Source organism: Cydia strobilella, chromosome Z, assembly GCF_947568885.1.
Source record: "Cydia strobilella chromosome Z, ilCydStro3.1, whole genome shotgun sequence".
NCBI lineage: Eukaryota > Metazoa > Arthropoda > Insecta > Lepidoptera > Tortricidae > Cydia > Cydia strobilella.
The window spans coordinates 48359578-48380604 of NC_086068.1; the positions used below are offsets into that span (position 1 = coordinate 48359578).

The 21027-nt window shown below is 37.2% G+C and overlaps 1 protein-coding gene across 1 annotated transcript in view; it reads right to left on the bottom strand.

The window, feature by feature from the left end:
* Window positions 1-20044, bottom strand: part of LOC134754620 (ATP-binding cassette subfamily C member 4-like) — a 62972-nt gene extending 42928 nt beyond the window's left edge. Inside the window, exons 1-4 of the mRNA XM_063690950.1 lie at window positions 19772-20044; window positions 7003-7134; window positions 2295-2499; window positions 716-941 (exon numbers count right to left, since the gene is read on the bottom strand). Of these exons, the coding sequence (XP_063547020.1) occupies window positions 716-941; window positions 2295-2499; window positions 7003-7134; window positions 19772-19986 (778 nt within the window). The 5' untranslated portion in view covers window positions 19987-20044. The remainder of the gene's footprint in view (window positions 1-715; window positions 942-2294; window positions 2500-7002; window positions 7135-19771) is intronic.
* Window positions 20045-21027: the final 983 nt, after the last annotated feature.

The following is a 21027-nucleotide window of genomic DNA, read 5'->3' on the forward strand; positions in this document are numbered from 1 at the left end:
AAATCAATTGAAAGTTAATGTTATTAAATATTTATCATTCAAAATCATAATTTAAAAGTCAATTCTAGTCAGACCAAGACACTGCGTGTGCTATCAAAATCGTTGCAGGACTTATCTTGGTCTAAGTCTACCAGCCAACATAAGGAAACTACTCAAAGTTTGCATTTGATTACTTTGCCACACGTGGATAAAATGCTACTTTCTCTACACGTTTTGAACAATCAAGAGAGCTTTTACCAGCTGGTGTGGTGAAAAATTAATTTTATATTTCAATGATTAAAAGGAAATAGGTATTAAAAGATTTTGTTAAATATTAATATATCACTAACTTTAAGTAAAGGACCAATTTGTTTTAAAGTAATTTTATCGTAGCGTATTCCCGGTCACATCCCAGATTAACCCGAGGCGAGGTCTGTTAAAGTATTTTAGCTCTACTGCCATTTAACCTTCCAACTTATGCCGATACAGCCTAGATTCGCCTCTAGGCTGTATCGGAATTAATCCGGTTTCCTCACCTTATTTTTCTGCACCGGATACGTATATAAATATTCAATAATATTTCATAAGTTCATAACTTAATGCTATTGGTTCTAAACACTTTTCGATACTTTCCGGATTCCCAAGACAACCTCCGGTTTGCAAGTCGCGCGCCTTACTGCTAGGCCACCGACTTGTTTTTCGGTTTTTTAGCATATTTAAACATCAAAAATCTTACTTTGGATGGGGATGGCGATGATCAGCAACGCGGCCAAGCCGACAAATGCCGAATATCCTGCCTGCAAGTAGCCCAGGTAAAACACAGCAGCATACTGCAGGGGTATAATCCATACGTAATGCAGGAAGAGGAGCGCCAGGTCGAAACGCAGCAAATCGTTTGATAAAATATTGACGATTTTACCGACAGTCGTCCCGCCGAGGGCGCCGTTATTCATTACCATGACCTATAAGTATAAATGCTTTGATTAGCGAAAGAAGAGTGAGTTAACTTGGCCCACGAATATCGCATGGTGTTTGGTTATGTCTTATAACGAACGTGTGAAATGATAATCGCCTAGACACGAACACTGCGCTACTACGTAAAAATAAAAATAAACTTAAATATTAGGGGACACCTTACACAGATCATCCTAGCCCCGAATTAAGCAAAGCTAGTTCGCCTAAGTTTTGCCTATTTGACACAAAGATTGTTAATATACTCGTGATATAAACTTATTTTCACTGCACTGACTTACGTAGGTACTTTTATTTGTTCCCGAAACTCAAGAACATCGATTAATAGATAGATAGATAGAAAGAGTATTCTATCTATCAGACTGTCTGATAGATAGAATACTCTTTATGTGTGGTGTGCCAACCTCAGTAAAAGATATACCTTAAAGAAAATAATTGATAAAAGATAGAGGTAGACAACAGGTGGTCTTATCTCTAAAGAGATAAGAGTTAATATGTTTTTTTATAATCTATGAACACAAATTTTTTATTTTCTTTTAATACAAATATATCAATCTTACAAAGCTTTAAAGTAAACCTTTAAAGCTTTCACCGCAAGCCGAACCAGAAAAGCGATCATGCCGCTACTTTTTGCAGCCGCTTAAACTCTATGTAAGTATGTATGTATATGGGAGAAATATTGCCAATATTAGGAATTTATTATTGACAACTATTTGGGAGAGATAGTAACTATTTCTTCAAGAATTGCAATGTTTGTCATGATCGGCATTATTACACGGCACTTAACAATTTTATTTGAGTATAACCCAGACAATACTAGTTTCAATACTTAATTATTAAGTAGTTTTGACTAGGGAAACCGCGTTAAATAATAAAGCCTTGGGTTCTTTTTTCTTGAGAAAAAAAGTCATTTTTAGTACATGACCATCGGTGCGTGAGTCAGACTAGCACTTGGCCGAATTATTTCAAGTTCCTTGTCATATACATATATCAGATTTCAGGTCTTCTGAAAGCTGTGGAAAAAATATACAAAGTCAACACAATTACAAGAAAATAATGAAACCAAATAAAATAAAAAAACTATCAAGTTACTTTGCGTTGAGTGTTGACCTAGAAACATAAAATTTAGCAAAATACAATGTTTTTTAAGAACAACCAAAGGGAAAATGTCTGCAAACTATATATGTGAATCTCCGAATACAAATTCATATTAGCAGTTAGTGGTATATGTATCACGACAACGGCAAAGTTAAGATTGTATGTCACTATTCATACTCGTATTCGTACAAGTACCTACTTACTATTTATTCGTTGCATCACCAATTTTATAACTATATCCCAACCTTTCTAAACATCATAGAACTAGTCGCAATTCTAAGTTTCATTCCAAACTGTTGGCAGAACAAATTCCCGTGATGATTACAGAAGGCTGCAACCCAGTTGGCCAGGATCACGCCGCCGGCGTAGTATGACGCGGTCTGTGCGGTCATAGTCGAGTCCACCTGCCAATAGCTCAGCAGCTGCGCGAAGAGAAGCGGGGTTCCCGTTCTGTTTGAAGCAGGCAATCAATATACAATAAAACTAACGAATACAAATACGCTACCACCACGCACTGCGCACTGCTCTTGCTCATGTCTCCAGGTCAACAAACAAATTCTTAGGCCAGTTAAAATTTTAAGTTATTAGACCTGTTTCCAATATGATACCGATCTATCAGTGTCATATTGGAAACAGATCTAATAACTAAAACTCGAATTGCCTTATTCAATTAAAACAGTCTCGGCCTCCTGTTTAAATGGATATCGATTTGCTTGCAAAAACTGAAATAAAACAAGATACCTAATTGGTTTCTAAAGTTGCCACTTTTAAAATAAAATTAGGCTAAGAAAATTTTGGTACGATACGCGTTTAGAAAATTATCGACACGAGTTGCGAATTACCTATTCGCACGTGGATCGTACAACGTTTTAGAGTACATATGGCCTTTTACACGTGTATAGTACAATGTTTTAAATTTTCGACTTAGGTACAGTCGAGTTCATGAATATGTGTACATTTCTTCACCTTAATCCATTGCAATAAGGTGAAAAAATGTATACATATTTATGAACTCGACTGTACCACCATATAGTAGCGCCATATGTATTGAAATAGTACATTACTATAGAGGCCAGGAAACGAAGGGTTGCAGGCCGGCAACCCCGTTATTCGCCGAGATTTGTATAGTGCTTTTCTCAAACTTGCAATGAAATGATAATAAAAATATGATGATGATTGTTTCATGTCCTACTGTGATAGGTTATTCAGTGCGTGGGGTATTATATATTTTTGCGCTACGACGCACGGTTTAGTAGTATTTCCGGATCTAATTTGAAGTCTTGTAAACATTTCATTGCAATGTTGACAGGACTTATTTCTTAGCATCTTAAAATCGATCCGCAGACGAATCTCCTTATAAAAAAATTTTTTTTCCTCACTAGCTCGGAAAGCCGTCTTTTATCCTTTAAAACAAGCGTGGAAAAACGCATTTTATCCACTAGTGGGGAAAGTAATTTGACCTTGGATGGAGCGTGTTTAAGTAGCTTTTGACAGATAACAAAACGTAAAACGCTCATAATAATGGTTCGTTCGATATTAATTATCATTAAATAAATGGTTTGAGAATTTAATAAAGAATACCAAATTAAGCTTTATTTAATGATATTAAGTCATAAACCTTAAATTCCATAAGAAACATTTGTTTTTTTAAATGACGTTGAATGTAATTCTGAACGCACAAGTTGAGTCGATGCAATTTCAAAACGCATCGTCAGAAATGTCAACATTGTCAACAAAAATTTTCTCACCGACTCCGGCACGTAAAAATGCACTACTTCCAGAGTTTTCTGTTATAATATCGTATTATCGTAAAATAATGAGTGATTCCAGTGATGAAGATGATCTAACGCCTGTGGATGTTGCTCATGTTGCACTTTCCTCGCTATAGTGAGGAGAAAAGTTTTGTGTTACACACGGGTGCAAATGTATTTTACTTCTCGTGTGTTGAAACACTCGCTACGCTCAGGATTCTATTTTAAAACCACTCGCTTCGCTCGTGGTTCAACTATAGAATCCTTTCGCTTGCTTGTCGTTGCAATTCCACACTCGCGGGTAAAATACAACTTTGCACCCTTGTATAACAAATAACTATTTCATTGCAAGTTTGAGAAATAGTACATTGTGATACAAGTGTGCTACGTTGGCAACTTCAGACGAGGCGATATTGTGCGCGCGAGCTGAAAGCGAGCGCGCAATAAGAAAGCCGATGTGTGTAATGACCAATGTATACTCGTTTCATACGACGTTTTTCATTATTCTTGCGAGGAAATCTAAATTTTCATATTAGTCAAATTTTAATTGTTAAAACAGTTTGTAAAAGTACAAAATGTGTCATACTGCCTTGCCGCCGCCCCCTCAATACGCCGCTGGCGGCCGGGCGCCAGCGCCCGCCACTCCATGTTGTAAAAGCTATTCGACCAATTAAGAAGGTCTGTCCGTCTCCATACATATTATTAGTAAATAGTAACAATTTTCATACATTACACATTAATGTAATGAAAAAGCACGCATGCGTAATATTTCGTATTATGAGCCTAAAAGCGGTTCAATAAGTTCCACGTTACGAGCAAGTGTGTTGAAAATATTTATACATACTGTACTCAAAAGCATTATCCACTGTTTTATTTAATGCCTTTGATACATTCCTATGGTATATGACACCGTAATATTTAGTTAGGTTAGGTTAGTTTGTAATCTTCCTAACTGTCAGTGTCATTTCACTAGCGAGATTGTAAACTGACTGAAGTGTTTGTATTCTACCAACAATGGTAAGAACATCTAAATAAGTGATAATAGGTTTCTTAACTTAGGGCTATTTGGAGAGCCCCTGGAATATTTAGAAACATTAAGAATCATGTTACGTTGAGACGCTCAATATTAAATAATTTTTCAACACACTTGCTCAAAACGACGTTTTTATTCAACCGATTTTTGGCCCATAATCCTAGATATTAAACACGCGTGCTTTTTTAGTATATTATAACACTCGTGCTTTTCCATTATATTATCCGACTGAGTTAAGAAGGTAACTGACTGCTAATAATATGCATGGAAATGGAGCCTTCTTAGTTTGGTCGAGTAATATATTTTTTTAACCAACTATTAGGTTTCAAATGTTTTTTAAAAGAGATAATTTATTAAATTATCTTATAAATTACATTCATGAATAAACATAACATTTTATCAATTTGATCTCCATCCGTCGGTTAGAAATACGAAAATATTTGCTTTTTTACATATTTTAGGGTTCCGTACCCAAAGGGTAAAAAGGGGACCCTATTACTAAGACTCCACTGTCCGTCTGTCCGTGTGTCCGTCTGCCCGTCTGTATGTCTGTCACCAGGCTGTATCTCAAGACCCGTGATAGCTAGACAGTTGAAATTTTCACAGATGATGTATGTCTGTTGCCGCTATACCAACAAATACTAAAAAGTACGGAACGCTCGGTGGGCGAGTCCGACTCGCACTTGGCCGGTTTTTTACTGGCTGTTTGTCGATTTCGTTCGCGCCTTTGCCTTGCGCGCGCATTGGAATCGTGCGTAAAAAAAAAATAACGCGCCAGCCATTTTCCGTATTTGTCATAAAATTGGAATACTTTTGCATGTTTTTAGTTTATATATTGACGAAAATGTCATTTTCAAGCATTGAAAATGAAGAACACATAAAATTGACGCTGCCAGTAATAATAAATAATAGAGGCAAGAGCCGAAAACGATAGCTTTACCATCAAAATCGGGTGAAAAATAATTGGCGGCATATGAAACTTTTATACGATGGAAAATCAGCAAAAACGCCCAGTCTTTTTTGGAAAACGTGTTGGTAGCTTACTTCAATGAACTGGCGAATAAGTGCCTACAAGCCCAGCACGCTTTGGTGCAATTATTCGATGTTAAAACTGTAAGCCACCATTTTGAAAATTGTACTTTTACTGTTTTGACAAAAAAAGCTAATTTATAAGTTTAGTTTTTTCCTCGCAAGTGTGTTGAAAAACGTCGTATGATACGCGTGTGTATTGCTCATTACACACATCGGCTTTCTTATTGCGCGCTCGCTTACTTAGCACACTTGTATCATAATGTACTAATATCATCGATCGTAAGTATCGTAACAGTTGTTACAAAACTAACTACCGTAAAATGAGGTGAGTAGGAGCAAAACTGACATTCAAACCTCGAAAACATTTTATTTTTACATATTCAAACTGAATGGTGTATACCGGGTGTTTCCTGTAACAGGAGCAATAAATTAAACTGGAGGCTGTACGCCTCAAACTGACAAATATTTGTTCAGCAACTTTTTAAAATTATGAAATTTTTAGATTATAACTTTTTCATACTAATTAAATATTATTTTCAATGTACGCTGACATCTGTGTGTTTGACGTTGCTTGTCACCCTTTAAACACAACAAATTTTGCAATACATTGCGTCTTAGAATAAATTTTAAAGTGTAATGAAAATCAAACCACAAGTTATTTTTAAAAGATGCTGAATAAATGTTGGTCAGTTTGAGGGGTACAGCTTACAGCTTAATTTAATGCTCCTGTTACAGGAAACAGCCGGTATAATAAGTGTTCTGGACGTTTGTATTTTAGTTTTTATTTTATTTTGGGTAGTTCTATTTCATAACTTTGAAGATAAACAGGAAAAACCACCTCACCCCGTAGTCCCTCGTAATTGGGGTGAGATGGGTTTTCATACAAAGGTGATTTTGGAAGATTATTGGATCGATTTTTTATTATTATATTACTATAGCTCCATTTTAAATTGGAATACATTATTTTTGTAGCAGTAGCCCTAAAAACCCATCTCACCCGCTCAAACCTTCTCTCCCCATTCATAACCCAACTATCCCCGCGAACCCTACTTATCCCATTTTACGGTATGTTACTATTTATGTCAACTGTCCATAAATGGTACAGTTAGCCCGATGTCATGAAAAAGTAATACAGACCTTATAGCTTCAGCGGCGAGCTGCATTAACCCGCCGGGCAAGTAAGACCAACCGAAAGCTTTAATCAGTGCTCTTGTGAACGACGGTTTTTTGCCAGCTGATTTTGCTCTGAATTGCTCTTCGTACCATACCCTGTTGAATTGAAAACAAATATCGATATAATTTGAGTCATCCTTGATAGTTAATCGGATGGTTATTGATTTGTACATTAACGAAGTATCTATAGTGCCAAAGGTTAATGTAGATAAAATTTAATAAATATTTGGGCAAGTACTCAAACGAGATCAATTCTTGACGATTTACAAATGGTTTGACACGTTTATTGCTGATATTTATACAATTGTTTTATTGTACATACAGTAGAATACAATACAATACTTGCAATAAAATAAATCGATATTATGTACAAAGATAATTTTGTGTTTTCAGACTTTTGTATAAAATAATTGAACAACCAATAGTGCATAGTATGATTATGTCACAAAATATAATAATAACAAGATACAAATAATTTGCAAATACCTACTTACGCAACTTTTATTTGGTACCTAAAACCCGTGATGATGCAATTATTGGTAATTATTAATGGGTCAGTATTTTCGTTGAGTGGCCATTAATAGGATCCCAAAACTAATCAATAATTGTCGCGCTATATTCTTGACTCGAGTATAACTAAATATTAACATCATGTCCGGCTTATAGGGGTTTTATATTTAAAACAGGGCATGATTTGGAAGAAATTTTAAATAGATTCAATTATATATGTAAACTAAGAAAAAACTTAACGATCGCATTAGTTTCACTAGGTATTTGCTTTAAAGATGTCTCACGTTAGACCGGGCCGGGTCCAGGCCGGAGCTTCCGGCGCTTAACGTGAGTCACCATTTAAGCACAAGAAGCAATATAAGTAATCCTAGATTGCTCGTTATCAATTTTGTACCTACTAACTGATGCAGCAACTATCTTTTATTCTAAGTATCCATCATAAATTCATAAAATCAAAGATCAGTTTAACATTAGCAAGAAATCCAACATCTTTGTTCAAAAAACAAGTATCTAATTACAAGTAACTTGAGGTTTATTCTGGTCCCTAATGGTTAATTTAATTTGGACGTTCACTAGTATCAACACAAATTCTATTCGCTTTAATGATTCTTATGTGGTGCGCTGAATGCGTGGCGGGTATAGCGATAGGGCCCGTACCGGTACTCTAACTAGGTACGTTACACAACAGCAGTTTTTATTCGTTTTCATATATCATGCTTTGAAAGTGGGTTGTTGGTTGTTGTTGTTCTAAAAAGTGCGCAGAAAGTGATACGTTTCTGCTCTAGTGCAGAAAAGTGGTGTACTCCTCTGCGTCCCCGACCCACGAGCAACGGAGTGGAAACAAAATTGAAAAATAGTGTGTTATTTCCCCGCCTGTAACAATTGCTAATTGTTCTAATTTTACTGATCCCGCATTGAATCGTTTTTTATCAAAAATGATTTAAGTAAATTGTTCTTGATTAATTTTTATTGTAATTTTTGAATTTGTAATTGTTGTTGTTTATTCTTGATCTCTTTTGTTGAATTGTATTTACTCGATTTCATAAGGAGGGAACCAAAAGGAATACACCAAATATATATTTTTTAAACCTTACACTTGCGTAAATGAGCAAACAGAATCTTATACAGCCACAGTTAAACGTCTGTACGATATTAAATGGGTTTTAAAGTTATTTAGCACTATATTCATAAAAATAAAATAAAATATAAGGTAGATTGTTTATTTTATTCATTAAATTGTAATTTAATATTTACATTTTTTAATACTTTTATTGTTCGCTAAATGACTGGGATGCCATTGACTATTTTTGGGAGTTTTAGAACGAAAAAGTAAAACATTCAAAAGTAAGAGGCAATCCCGCTGATTTTCGTGTTATAATAAACAAATCATTTTAAAATTACTGCAGTTTGTTAAAATATGTGTTTTCGTAAATATTGCAATCTAAATGTTTTTTTCGCTAGGGGTTATTTATCTACACACATGAAAAGTCTCCGTTTGCAAGTAAGTCCTAAGGAAAAAAATCATGGCCGTAGGTCTATTAGGTACTTTAATTACTGATTTTGCAAAATTGCCTTGTCTTGTTTGGTTTCCTCGCATTCGATATGAAAAGTAAAGTGTTTAACTCGGGTGAAAGGCACCATTTCCGTCTCGGACTATTGGCGCTCTCACTACGTTCGAGCGCCTAACTACGTCGACAGAAATGGGTGCCATTCACCCTTGGTTAACAATCTACTATTTCATATCTCATGCTCTGAAAGTGGGTCGTTGTTGTTCTAAAAAGTGCGCAGAAAGTGATACGTTTCTGCTCTAGTGCAGAGAAGTGGTGTACTCCTCTGCGTACCCGTCCCACGAGCAACTGGATGGAAACAAAATTGAAAAATAGTGTCTTTATTCCCCGCCTAGGACAATTGGTAATTGTTCTAATTTTACTAATCCCGCATTGAATCGTTTTTCGAATTTAAACTATCGTGAGACATATTAATTTACTAACTTAGCGGTTTCACTTACGTATTTTTAGTCACTCGCGCGACATGTTTCGGAGAGCCTAGTCACGACACACATCATCATCATCATGTGGAACATGTCGGGCGAGTGACTAAAAATACGTGAGTGAAACCGCTAAGTTAGTTAAGTGAATCGTTTTTTATCAAAAATGATGTAAGCAGATTGTTAAAATAAATTATTTTTGATTTCTTTTGTTGAATTGTATTTACTCGATTTCATAAGGTGGGAACCAAAAGGAATACACCAAAAATATTTTTTTAAACCTTACACTTGCGTAAATGAGCAAAGGCAGAATCTTATACAGCCACAGTTAAACGTTTGTACGATATTAAATGGGGTTTTAAAGTTATTTAGCACTGGTCAATCGCGAAGCGTCTGGTTGACGTAACTGGTGACCGAAGAGCTGGCGGCTTCCTCGCACAACGTATCAGCATTGCGATACAGCGAGGAAATGCCGCCAGCATCCTTGGTACAATGCCTCAAGGGCCTATTTTAGATTTAAGCTAGTTATTAATTACTGATTTTGTAAAATTGCCTTGTCTTGATTGGTTTCCTCGCATTCGATATGAAAAGTAGAGTTCACGTTCTCGACTACGTTCGAGCGCCAAACTACCTCGGCAGAAATGGGTGTCTTTCAACCCTTGGTTAACAATCTACTAATTTAATGATCATAACATTTTATGCTAAATGGAACTTTTTATCCGATTACAATAAATGCACTGTGTCGTATGTGTACAGAACACAGAGACATTATTAGGTACATTTATTTAACTTTTGCATTCGTACGAAACCATGGCAGTTGCTTTTCTATAACTTGTTCCTTATGGATCTTACATGAATGTAAACAAATAAAAACTTTTATAAAAAAAAGATAAACCGACTTCAAAAAGGATGAAATAAAATTTATCCTTTTTAGGGTTCCGTGTTTAAGTATATGCGTTACCAACTGATATGTTTGAAGTCGGTGCCAAGCCAAATTTTAAACCATATATTCATAGTGATTTTGGTGCAATTCGATAAAGATGCGGCTATATAAGTATGTACGTTGGATTACCTAACGCAGCGTACTACGTAGGCGAACAACACGCGAATGCGAAGCGGCGCGGCACGGCGCCTTAATTAATCCTTTGATACCTATATAGAAGTGTCCTACGTGGGCGATCTCGTTGCGAACGCGAACGCCTTGGGCCGGCCGCGCCGTACCGCGTCGCTTCGCTTCGCGTTCGCGAGTGTTCGCCTATGTAAGACGCAGCGTTACACGACGACAATAAACGAACTTTCTGTACACCTCAGAACAGAACACACGGTTGAACACACGGCTTCTTGGCGCAGTTCGTACCATGCTTGTCGGCACGTTAGTGTAAATCTAATACGTTTTGTCGTCGTATTTTTTTAAAGAGCATTTCTTACTAATTCTTAAACAGTCATAGCACGCAAGTGTGGGATTGGGACTGAGTTATTTTCTGTCGCTTATCCAGAGGACTACATTTCAAAATATAAAACAATTCAAGGAACCTTCATGCAAAATTTCAGCTAAAGCGGTTCAGTTGTTTAGCCATGAAAAGGTAGCAAAGAGGCAGACATAATTGCTTTCACGTTTATAATATTTGTACAGTTGTAATGGGATTTATAGACATCAAGCTGATTATTTTTGACTGGTATTGTTACTACTTGGAGTACTTGGCTTGGCACCGACTTCAAACATATCAGTTGGTAACGCATATACTTAAACACGGAACCCTAAAAAGGATAAATTTTATTTCATCCTTTTTGAAGTCGGTTTATCTTTTTTTTATAAAAGTTTTTATTTTTCCATTTTTAGTTTTAAGCCATTGTTAAGAGCGTGATGCATGAATGAAAAACATAATCATGTTAATCTGTAAATTCGTAAACTTTATTAAATAATCAGAATTTTCCTCGAGTCCGTCTGGGAAATCATTCCTGTCAGTAAATCCATTCTCCGCCCCGCCACTGACCCAATCCCTCAAACCCCCCGATCACTCAACCTCACAGCACATCAACCCCTGATCACTGAACCCCTCGACCCTAAACCACCAACCCATCAACCGCCATTCCCCGACCCCTAACCCCAGACCCCTTAACTCCTAACCCTAACCCCCAATCCCTTAACTCCCAACCCCTCGTCCCCGACCCATCAACTCACCTCCCCTCAACCCCCAACCTCAAACCCCCCAAACACTAATACCCTCTACCTTCACCTCTCAGTCTCTTTGGTTGTTTCCAACACTACCTACATCAAAAATCATAATACACATACGAGGGAAGTTATCAGTAGCCTTACCACGAGTTTGACATTGATATATTCGCTATCGTGTGCGTAACTTACTGTTTATGCATCTCGTTCGTACTGGCGTATTAGTGTACAAAGTAAGTTACGAAGAATATTTAGTGCCAAACTCGTGGTTAGGCTACAGTTGCACTACTTCAAATTGGTGGTTTTGGTGAGGAAATGCTTGAGTTACTTTAGAAAACACCGAAATTACCATACACGTGCCATTCAAAATTGAGGAGTTCCCTCAATTCCTCACGGATTCCATCATCAGATCAAAACTAATAATATTACGAAAACACCTTGGAGAGGTAACTTCTTTCAAACAGAAAAAGAATAACTCAAATCGGATCATGGGTGCCGGAGTAATCGCTGAAATCATTATCATCAAAACAATCATCAGCTCCACTTCATCAAATTGGTGGTTTTCGAGAAAAAAATGATCAAGTTGCTTAAGAAAACGACCAAATCACCATACATGTGCCTTTAAAAACTGAGGAGTTCCCTCAATTCCTCATGGATCCCATCATCTGAACAGCACCAGATTAATGTGGGACCACCTTGGAGGTAGTTCCTTTCAAACAAAAAAAGAATTGTTCAAGTCGGACCACGGGTCTCGGAGTAATCGCTGAACATCCTACATTAAAAAATCATCATCACTATCTTCAAAACAATCATCATCATCAGGTCCACTTCATCAAATTGGTCGTTTTCGAGAGAAAATGCTCAAGTTGCTTATGAAAACACCCAAATCACCATACATGTGCCTTTAAAAATTGAGGAGTTCCCTCAATTCCTCAGGGATCCCATCATCAGATCAGAACCAGATTAATATGGGACCAACTTGGAAGTAGCTCCATTCGAACAAAAAAAGAATTACTCAAATCAGACCACGGGTCTCGGAATAATCGGTGAACATACATAAAAAAAAAAAAAAAAAAAACAGCCACAACCGAATACAGAACCTCCTCCTTCTATGAAATTGAAGTCGGTTAAAAACAGGAGACTCGGATATTCGGCCAACAAGGCATGTAGATTTCATCATTACATTAGGTATCTATGGAATAATGTAATTTGAAACAACGTGGATACGGTTCTTTTATACATTCTTGTAAGACCTATGTATAAACCCCAACCCTCAAGAACGAATGATGCTTGCTAGTTACATATTATGCATGACATTAGATTGGCGACTTTCTTTCGTTGGATGTTAATGCGCCGTGGCCCACGGCACGGCCCGTGGGGAAGTACTCGTATTTACTATACAAATATTATATCACTTCACGGTAAAATTTGTCCCAGTTATTCATTTCTTCTGCACCAACATAATGTCTCTGTTTTACCCAATGGTTGACTGGTAGAGAATGCCTTTTGGCATTAAGTCCGCCATCCATTAGTACAATTTTCTTTATTTGTGCAATAAAGTTTAAACAAATAAATACATGTATTGATTTTAATGTATCCCATATGCCGCGGTAGAATCCTGTATATGTAGGTATATTCTAGTCTTTAATAATTGTCTGTTAATTGCCCCACTGCGAGTGTACAGATAAATTAATAAAAAAAATACAGATTTTGCATTAGTTACAACTATCGGATGAAATTGAAAATGAACATCTAGGTCAGCCCTCTGCTAGTCCATTGAAATCTGAGATCCATTTTTTAGTTCCGTACCCAAAGGGTAAAAACGGGACTCTATTTCTAAGACTTCGCTGTCTGTCTGTCTGTCTATCTGTCTGTCTATCTGTCTGTCTATCAGTCTCTCACCAGGCTGTATCTCATGAACCGTGATAGCTAGACAGTTGAAATTTTCTCAGATGATGTATTTCTGTTGCCGCTATAACAACAAATACTAAAAACAGAATAAAATAAATAATTAAGGGGGGCTCCCATACAACGAACGTGATTTTTTGCCATTTTTTGCGTAATGGTACGGAACCCTTCGTGCGCCAGTCCGACTCGCACTCAGACTGGACCCAACTTAATCTTTTGTCCAAAAATACCGAAAATTTAGTAGTTTTTTCTCATAATTTTCGATATTCTAATAAAATTTACTTATTGATTCTCAAAAATTTGGTACGATACGATACCCCGTAAACTACTGCATCTTTTAAAATCAATGCCTTTCGTCTATCTTTATAACTTTCGGAAATATAGCCGAATCTCACTCTTTTGAGTAATTAATCTGATTATCATTCAATGATAAGGACACCTGCCAAGCCCACGGTTTTCAGCTGAATCCAAAATTTCTTTTTCCAAACGATAGACAATCTATCTGCCTCGGAAACTTTTTTTTATTTTTTCGATATCGGCTTTTGTTTCAGAATAATCTACTTTCTGTCCGAAAATCAGGAAATTTTGTCGTTTTTTTTCCACCATTTTCAATTTTCCAAAAAAGCTACCAACCGAATTTCGAAAATTTTGTAAGCTCTACGATGCGACCCTTTTTTTCGTATATCTTTGTAACTTTTGGAGATATCGCCGAATTACACTCTCCCACGAAAACGATCTGATAAACATTTTCAATGTTAAAACATGAACTAAGTAAAATCAAAACAACTATCTACCTACTAGAAAGTAAAAACATCTGACCACGCATAACCGCAGGGAACTTATCCCTAAATAAATTCTAAATTCAAATTGAATATCCAACGGCTGTTAAGGATGTTATGCGTGGTGAGCCAGTACTGATAACATGATAATGTCGAAATAATCTAATGCACGCCCTACATTGCCTTAATCAGCACGATTCAATTATTTTTCTCAAAAATATCCCACACACTGGCTAAAAATTAGAAGGAGAAAGACTTTGCCAGTCAAAATGTTCATTTAAATATAAGCTTTTATCGCCGTTCATACTTCTCAGTAAGGGTGCGTTATTAAATAGCGGTGTTCCTATGGTCACCTTCAGCTTCATTAATCAGCTCGAAGCAATCATAATATTACATTGCCAACTGTCGCAATAAAATTTGCGACTTGAATACTACACACTACATTTTGCCGTGTGGTGGTCTGCTAAGAAGAATAGCGCCAACCTATCTCTTCCTTGGGTGTCGTAAAAGCCGACTTAGGGACTACTGTGACAGATCTAAATAAAAGCAGTTGATCAGTCACTGCATTCCTTACTCCCATTAGTCGTATCGATCACATGGTCCACTGGTGCCAGGGGGTTAGGAACGAGAGAGCGGGTTTGCAGAAGCGCAACTGTTCACTCACTATAATCGCATCACGCTCAGATGACCTTTGCAAAATAAAATTGTAAAGGTCGCCGTTGTCAAATACCACATCTAGGACTATATATATATATATATATCTCTTTTGACCCCTTCACTGCACACAAGAAATTTGGCACATTTATTCAAGCCCATTAGCTTGTCCAGAATACAAAATTTCATAAACGTAGCTCAAACAATTATTGAAAAATTCACGTTTAAAAACCGGCATTTTTGTGACTGACATAGATCAAAAACCTAAAAAAACCTACCCCACTTCCAGATGACCTAGAAACTTGATATTTGACATTTTTTTTTCCTCTATGTTCATTTAATAGTCTACATTGACGCCATTAAGGTAGACTATTAAATGAATATTGAGGAAAAAATCTGAAACCTGAAAAATATTTATAATTCGATGGAAAAAAAATCATATGTAGATTCATTAGATAATAATAATAATAATCATTCAATATTCATAACTTAGAGCCCAAAAACCTAACCCACTTCTAGATGACCTAGAAACTTGATATTTGGCATGAAGGTAGACTATTATTAGAAACTGCGTAAACTGCGTATACAAAGGACAAAATCTTAAAACTGAAAATTTTTACTAATTGGCCGAGCGTCAGCGAGTGTCTCCTTTTCAGCTTGGGCAAAACTGCTTTCGTATATCCGGATGTTCTCATTTGGGTCTAACACGTAACTGTGTTCACGTCTTTCCTGTAGACATACCCAAAAGTTTAGGGCTATAAAGGTTAATTTTCTCATTTAACCTTTATCCATTTTTAATAACAAAACTTCCGCGAGGCATTGACATATTAAAATATATTAAACCGGGTCACACGTTAATAAAGTCGATGATTGCTCGCTCGACATTTTTCGCTCCATGACGAGGAGCATTTTCACAGAGCGCTGGCGTTGGTGGACTTGGTGGCCCGACGCAGACTGCGGGCTGCAGCCCTCCGCGACCGATTACTCGGTGCGGGCGACAGCGGCGGCAGGGGAGACGAGAAACTACCCTCGTTTTCGGCATTATATTGACAAATTATGGGTTGCACACAGCACTCACTACTTCATTCGCCAAAGGATCGTCCACACTGACGATCGACGACGGCGAAGTACGTAACACAGTTTTCCAGCTTGGAGGCACTGACCAACCACAATCACGGTTATAATTCGGACGACGACTAATTTATAAGCGATGTATAAGACACTTCAGGCCTTCGGCCCTACGCGGAGCTCGGCCTTCGGCCTTTGCAATCAGACGTACTATTGTTCTGTGTTTAAGTACTTACAACCTGGACGCTTTGGGCCTTCGTGTTTAGACACTTATACTAAATCTGTTCTGTATTTAAGCACTAATTTCCTGGACGCTTCGGGCCTTCGGCCCCAAGCGGAGCTCGGCCTTCGGCCTTCGCATTTAGGCACTTTACTATTGTTCTGTATTTAAGCACTATCCTCCTGAACGCTTCGGGCCTTCGGCCTTCACATTTACACTTCATTGTTCTGTATTTAGGCACTAATCTCCTGGATGCTTCGGGCCTTCGGCCTTACGGGGAGCTCGGCCATCGGCCTTCGCGTTTAGACACTTGTACTATTATTCTGTGTTAGAGGACTAACATTCAGGACGCTTCGGGCCTTCGGCCCTACGCGGAGCTAGGCCTTTGGCATTCGCACTTTGACACTTGTATTGTTCTGTATTTTAAGCACTATCCTTGAACGCTTCGGGCGTTCGGCCCTTCGTGGAGCTCAGCCTTCGGCCTTCGTATTTAGACACTTATACTGTTGTTGTGTTTAAGCACTACCTACCTTGGCCTTCAGCCTTCGCGTTTGGATACGTACTATTGTTCTATGTTATTTAGTTATTTAATTAGTTAATTTAGTTAGGTGTTTTAGCACCAACATCCTGGACACGCGGAGCTCGGCCTTCGGTTTTCGCATTTAGACACTTGTTCTATTGTTATGTATTTAAGCACTAATCTCCTGAATGCTTCGGGCCTTCGGCCCTACGGCGAGCTCGGCCTTTGGCCTTCGCGTTTAGACACTTGTATTATGGTTCTGCATTTAAGCACTAATCTCCTGGACGCTTCGGGCCTTCGGCCGTAGGCGGAGCTCAGCCTTCGGCCTTCGCGTTTAGACACTTGTACTAATTCTGTACTTAAGCACGATCGTCCTGAACGCTTCGGGCCTTCGGCCCTACACAGAACTCGGCCTTCGGCTTCACATTTAGACACTTGTACTGTTGTTATGTATTCAAGCACTAAGCTCCTGGATGCTTCGGGCCTTCGGCCCTACGGCGAGCTCGGCCTTTGGCCTTCGTGTTTAGAAACTTGTATTATTGTTCTGCATTTAAGCACTAATCTCCTGGACGCTTCGGGCCTTCGGGCCTAGGCGGAGCTCGGCCTTCGGCGTTCGCGTTTAAACACTTGTACTAATTCTGTACTTAAGCACGATCGTCCTGAACGCTTCGGGCCTTTGGCCCTACGCGGAGCTTGGCCTTCGGCCTTCACATTTAGACGCTTGACTCGCCGACAAAAGAATTGATATCTATATGCGTGCCAACTTCTGTGTTGTGTAGAAAATCCTGAAATTATAAAGGATTAGACTGGGCTAGTTTTTACCAACAAATCAAATGTTAGAAAAGTACCTAACATAAACTTAATAGCCTATCTATACGTAAAAACTAGCCAAGACAAATCCTTTATAATTTCAGGATTTTCTACACAGCACAGAACTTGGCACATATTCTTTTGTCGGCGAGTCAAGCGGCAAGTCGGCAAACAACACCGAACTAATAAAATAACGAACGAACGAAATAACGAATATTGAACTTGGCTCCCATTTCAACTTCAATAGAAGTGCGGCGCATGGGGCGAGCCGGCGCTTGTGTATAGGATCATAATAGCAGTGTTATATCACAATATAGTATCTGTTTAATTTTTTTAATGCTAACTTATAGGCACAGATCTACAAACCAAATACTCTTGTACAGGTATTTGCTTTATTTTTCATTTTAGGTGTTTACTGCTGTCATAGAAAAATATTGTGTGCACGCGGCGCCGTAAAGCGCCCTGCGGCACCGCAAGCGGCGCCGTGTCGCACCGTCAATTTTCAACAGTGCGGCCCGCTGACATGTGGCCGGCCCCTATAGAAATGTTTTTCCAGTGATGATAAAAACTATTAAAACAATACAGACCGACTTGTTTGGTCACAAGGAGTTGAAAAATATACTCGTACTAGATTAGTTTAAAACAGCGTCTTGGTATTTATTACGTTCCTTATAATACCTTCTATAATTATATGTATACAATACATACCGCCTACGACGCTGGAGGGCCAGGATTTCAGATCCCGGTAAGGGCATTTTATGTCTGTTCTTGGGTTATGGATGGTTTATATCTATATAAGTATATACATATACGTATTATGTACGTATATCGTCGTCTAGTAGGGTAAACCCTCCAGTAAATGAACAAATTCACGTTTTTTGTCTAAAATAAGAAATATAGCAATTTCTACCACGTCGTATTTTGTTTTCTTATAAACAACTTTATTTCCTATGCAATGGCAACCCGTGATAAATTTATTTTCAACCAGTTTGAATGTCACTGGCGTTTAAAGTTTACGTGTTTCTGGTTTTGAAGTTTTGTATGGAAAAATAGATCCCAGATAAGGTAAGCTGGAGCAACATATAAAGTTCTTATTTAATATTTACCTTTACAAAGTTTAGTTATTTGGATAGATTAAGAGTTAAACCTTCCATAAATGCACACTTTGTCGGCGTATGATGCGATTAAGTTTTTATTTTTTATATTTCCATTACTGGCTTAGCAAATGTTCTGAAACCAGTAAATGAACGGTGTGTTCATTTACTGGTGTCGTCTAGATTTCATTTTTTTCTAAATTTATATGTAAACGAAATGGAGTTTGTTTTTTGTGATTCTGCATAGAAAACGATTCTGAGTAATTCAGCCAGTATTGGAACAAACCAAATTTCTATAGTCCATTTACTAGATTTTTCATGCCTATGTATGAACAGTACAACATTTGGCTTGTTCATTTATTGGGTTTCTACTAATTGTATGTATGAACAATGTAACCACGAACAACGCAATAAAAAGTCTATTATTTTAAGCATCATTTGCTGAGCCTGACCTTTTTTCATCAAAATATGCACGTTGCTTCTTGTTTTAAAGATTGATTCTCTTTTTCTTATTAATATGTAACAGATTTCTGTATTATTGGTGAATAACCATCATTTTATTACATTCTAATATATTTAATATCAATATAGAGGGGATTAAAAGAAATGAACGCTTTCGCTATACCTACTAAAATAGAGCTGGAAACGGGTTTTGAGTTAAAAATGTCTTTTTAATGCTGATTAAAAAGATAGAAATTATGTTCATTCACTGGGTTTTGCGTTTTGCGGTGTTCATTCACTAGTTTTCGTGTTAATTCATTACATTTTTGGGTACTTTTTGATAAATTATACTATAACTCAAAAACTATGAAAGTAATAAAAAATCACAGAAATTACTTTTTTAATTATTAAATGAGGATTGATTAAATTGCAATTAATTATTCGAATTAGTAATGAATGCTGAGAAATTATTTTTCAAACTTAGATAATTGCTTAAGTTTTCATTCACTGGAGGTCTTACGCTACCCACAACATGTGTAAGATTGTCCAATATTTATTTATTTACTTACCGTTCCAGTTTGTCTCCAACTATTTTCGAATCATAAATGCTCTTTGCTGCTATTAAATCATATTCTTCCAAGTCTCTGCGATTACCGTTAAAGAACGCAGGTATCATCCAGAAGAACCCAAGTCTTGCAATTAACCCGGGTGGATCCTGTATTGAAGTCTTCTCCATTTTCTTTTTCGGCAGATGTTCATTCACTTTCTTTTGTTTCTTGGTCATTATGGGCAAAATCTAGCACTTCACAAATTCACGCTGTACAAATTTCTTCAATTACCTATGTATAATTAACTATGTAGTAGGCTACCATGAAAACCATATTCAGAAAAATTATCAATTTCTCAACCGAGAATTAAAAATATGTATCAAATTTCCCTAAATATTACATTATGACAATGACCCTTCAATAACGGAACATAGGAGTTAGCACACGTCTGTACGTCCTTGCCGTGTGCTCGTGTCTGGTTCAACCGCGCCGTTATAATATTGTACAGATTGTCATAAAGCACGCGTAATTCGTCACTATCATAATTAATGAAAATTCCTCTGTATCGCCTGAATTATTATTTATCATTGATAAGTACAAGGCGCTCGCGTGAATGATAACACGTTTATTTAACTATGTCAGTTTCCCGGCGCCGCGCCGCTGAACCAAACACAGGTAGAGCAACTCAAATACTTACTTATTAAGGCAACACATGATTTTCCTATCGACAAAAAGGTACATATTTTTATTAAAGAATACAATCCAACGAATTTTTCATTCAACATATAATCTTACTTTGAAACAAACATAGTCAAAACTAATTCCCTCCTTTATCTCTGTACTGTAATGGGTATAAAGTAATAAAGTATGCATGTATTTATTAATTATATTTACAGTACATATGGTGCTACTTTCTCGCACTAGTGCGTAAAGAGCACTTTTCGTGCATATGTCGAAAGTTTAAAGGGCCATAAGTACTGTAAAACGTTGTACGATACACGTGCGAAAAGGTAATTCGCAACTCATGTCGATTTAAAACACTCCCTGCGGTGGTGCTTTAATTTATCGCCACTTGTTTCGAATTTTCTCTTTTCCTTGTATCGTAAATAACTATTTATGCTCGGTACACCTTATACAACATGGCACCTTCAACATGTAACCTACTTCAAACTACCTATCCGATCTATCTTGATATGATAACGACACCAATCATTGCACATTTTAAGAAAAAACATTTGGAGTAAGTATTTTTGATGTCCTACTAATACCTGTAAAAT